This window comes from Octopus bimaculoides, chromosome 11 (genome assembly GCF_001194135.2).
Source record: "Octopus bimaculoides isolate UCB-OBI-ISO-001 chromosome 11, ASM119413v2, whole genome shotgun sequence".
Taxonomy (NCBI): domain Eukaryota; kingdom Metazoa; phylum Mollusca; class Cephalopoda; order Octopoda; family Octopodidae; genus Octopus; species Octopus bimaculoides.
In genome coordinates, this window is record NC_068991.1 from 66025462 (window position 1) to 66028990 (window position 3529).

General features: G+C 38.2%; 1 protein-coding gene across 1 annotated transcript in view; it reads left to right on the forward strand.

The window, feature by feature from the left end:
- LOC106879699 (potassium channel subfamily K member 16) overlaps positions 1–3529 on the forward strand; it is a 103828-nt gene that overhangs the window by 84121 nt on the left and 16178 nt on the right. The window contains exon 3 of the mRNA XM_052971910.1: positions 3000–3332. Within this exon, the coding sequence (XP_052827870.1) occupies positions 3000–3332 (333 nt within the window). The remainder of the gene's footprint in view (positions 1–2999; positions 3333–3529) is intronic.

Genomic DNA, 3529 nt, shown 5'->3' on the forward strand with positions numbered 1-3529 from the left:
GAAAACTTTGACAAAACAGATAGTGAAGTCTGGTGCAATCTTCTGGTTAGCCAGCCATGGTCAAACCATCCAAGCCATGCCAGCATGGACAATGGACATTAGATGATGATGATAACACATATGTCTACATACATACATATATACATATGTATGTATGTATGTATGTATATATATTTGAAAAGATCTGTAGAGGTAAAACATGAGTAAGTAGATATTTATGAAAAACAAGAACGAAAATGCTACTTTCTTAAAATTGGGTACATTTTAATTTTCCTTTTACATGCTTCGGTTTTTTGAAAAACCTTATCAAAAATATGTACCAAAATGGAATATGTAAAGGGAAAAGCACTATTAAAAGAAATGTAAATTTGAATTAAAATTAAGATTAACATTCATAGTTTATTTTACTTTTTCCTGCAAGAACATGTGGTAATATCGTTTGGTTCTGGTAGCATAAGTTCAACTGACTGTGACCACAAATTAGTACTTTCTTTGTAAATTGAATAGTGTGGTCAAGATTTGTATTCTTAGGAGTGGCCACTCCTAAGAAAACAAATCTTGACTACACTATTCTAACAAAACTGTCCGTTGAATGGGAACGTGAAACTCCAAGTAACAGTTTTTTGTTATATCTCTGCTGCTTTTAAATAAAATATATATATATATATATATATATATATATATATGAATATATATGTATGCATGTTATATGTATGTATGCACATATACGTGTATACATACACATAATGTATTTTTATGTCTGTGTTTGAATGCTAGATGGTGAGGCATTATTGTTTATTTCATCCACAGTGTGTATATAGTGGGTGTGTATCATTGTGTGGGTGTGCAACTGTGTGTCTCAGCATACATATATATATATATATATATATATATATATATATCTAGTGGTTGGCGTTAGGAAGGGCATCCAGCTGTAGAAACTCTGCCAAATCAGACTGGAGCCTGGTGTTGCCATCCGGTTTCACCAGTCCTCAGTCAAATCGTCCAACCCATGCTAGCATGGAAAGCGGACGTTAAACGATGATGATGATGATGATACATAATGACATTATGTTTAACATGTTGAATAATTGATAAGAGAAAAAATTATCCTCAACAATGTTTATTAGCAGCATTAAATATTTTTAATATACACAATGTGCATCTTTTCGTATTCCTGCCTTGCATATGTAAAAAATCAAATAATGAAATTGTCAAAACATGTGTCTGGAATTATCCCATAGAAGTCGAGGGCATAGTCTCTTGTTGCAGAGAGAAACTCCCTTAAAGAGGAAGTTGAGGGTTTAGGATTATTGCATCAAACATGCTGTGCTAAGGTATGGGCATGCTAGGCAGTTAGTTGCCCAAGGGCCACAAAAATCTAGGGGCATAATTCTGATCTATGTATGCTGTGACTTGATGCTAATAAATATTTGTTGGGTCCAGTACATTGATTTGCCAGTGGGGCTCATGGGTTTAGGGGCCTAATTCTAATCTATGTATGCTGTAGTTTGCTGTCAATAAATACATTTTATAGGGCCTAGTGCACTGATATGCCTAGGGGCTTCGTGGGTCTAGGGGCCAGCTGTAAGCTATGTATGATGTGGCTTGCTGTCAATAAACTTATACTATAGGGTCCAATACATTGATTTTTCCCAGGGTCCTCGTTGGTCTAGAGGCCCATCTTTGACCTATGTATGTTGTAGCTTGCTGTTAATAAATATATATTCTATGGAGTCCTGTGCATTGATTTGCCTGGGAGCCTCACAGGTCTTGTGGGGCCCAGTTCTGATCTAAGTATGTTGTGGTTTCCTGTTAATAAATAAATATTATAGGGTCTAGTGCTCAGAGACTTCATGGGTCTAGGGGCCCAATTCTGATTTATATATGTTGTAGTTTTCTAGCAATAAATATATACTAAAAGGCCCAGTGCATTTATTTTCCAGGGGTCTATAATGCTGTTAAGACACAGCTTTTGAACACAATAAATAGACTCCTTATACAGAACTGAACTATGGGTTTCTTATAAACCCACCAAAAGGCTCTGGAATATTCCATGACACCTTCAGGTGTAAAAATTTAACTTTTCTTTTTGTCTATTAATGCCAATCAAAGATGATTGGCTGGAGAAATTATCATAGAATTCAAGAATATAACCAAATTAACTCATGGCTGTGTGGTCGTTTTGCAGCAACGTAGTTTTGGATTCAGTCCCACTACATAGTACTTGAGCCAAATGTCTCTTACTTAAGTAATGGGCCACCCATTGTCTTGTGAATTAATTTGTTAGATGGAAACTGTGTGGAATCCCATTGTGTATATATGTGTGTGTTGTTGCGCTTGTTTATGCTCCACCACTGCCGCTGCTGCCACTGCTTAGCAACCAATGCTGTTTTGCATATGTCCCCCCCCCCATAACTTAGCAGTTTCAGCAATAGAATAAAGAAACAGACTTCAAGGCATGCACACACATACACACGCACACACACACATGCACATGCACACATACACACACATGTACAACAGGGCTTCTTTCAGTTTCCATCTAGCAAATCCACTCACAAAGCTTTGGTCAGCCTGAGGCTATGATAGAAGACACTTGTTCAAGGTGCCACACAGTGACACAGTGGGACATTGCATTATTTTAACATCTTAAGACAGCAAACTGGCAGAATCGTTAGCACACTGGACAAAATGCTTATTGCTCTTTTGCCTGTCACTACGCTCTGGGTTCAAATTCCGCCGAGGTTGACTTTGCCTTTCAGCCTTCCAGGGTCGATAAATTAAGTACCAGTTGAGTACTGGGGTCAATGTAATCAACTTACCCCGCCCCCAAATTTCAGGCCTTGTGCCTTTAGTAGAAAGGATCATTTTTAATGTCTTGTTTTATTTATTTTTGTTGTTTCTTCTTCCCCTTTCTTTCCTTCATCTCAAATACAGAATTGTTTTTTTCTCCTAATTCATTTAATATTTTGTCTCTTTTCTTCTTTTCCTTGTAGGTTATGGCGTCATGGCTCCTGTGACAGATGCCGGCAAAATTGTGGTGATCATATATGCTCTGATAGGCATCCCGTTGACTCTTGTCATGTTGGGACATGTCGGAGACAAGCTGAAGGATGTTGCTAACAAAATCAACAACTTGAGCCTTTTTTCGCGTAAACCAATCATTAACAAAGCCGCAAACATGGCCATTATCATTATTCTGGGGTTGACGTTACTGTTTGTAGCTCCTGCGCTTATTTTTCAAGCGGTGGAAAAATGGACGATCTTAGATGCTATATATTTCTGTTTTATCACTCTTAGTACCATTGGCTTTGGGGATTATGTTGTTGGTAAGTTCCTCTTGTTGTTGTTGTTGTTGTTGTTGTTGATGTTATTGCTGTAGTGGTGGTGGAAGTGGTGTCGACAGTTGCGGCTACAGTGGCAGTAGCAGCAGCGGTGGTGATGGTGGCAGTGGCAGTGGCAGCAGTGATGGTGGTTGTGATGGTAGCATGGTAGTGGTGATGGTGGTGGCAGTGGTGGAGAAGGC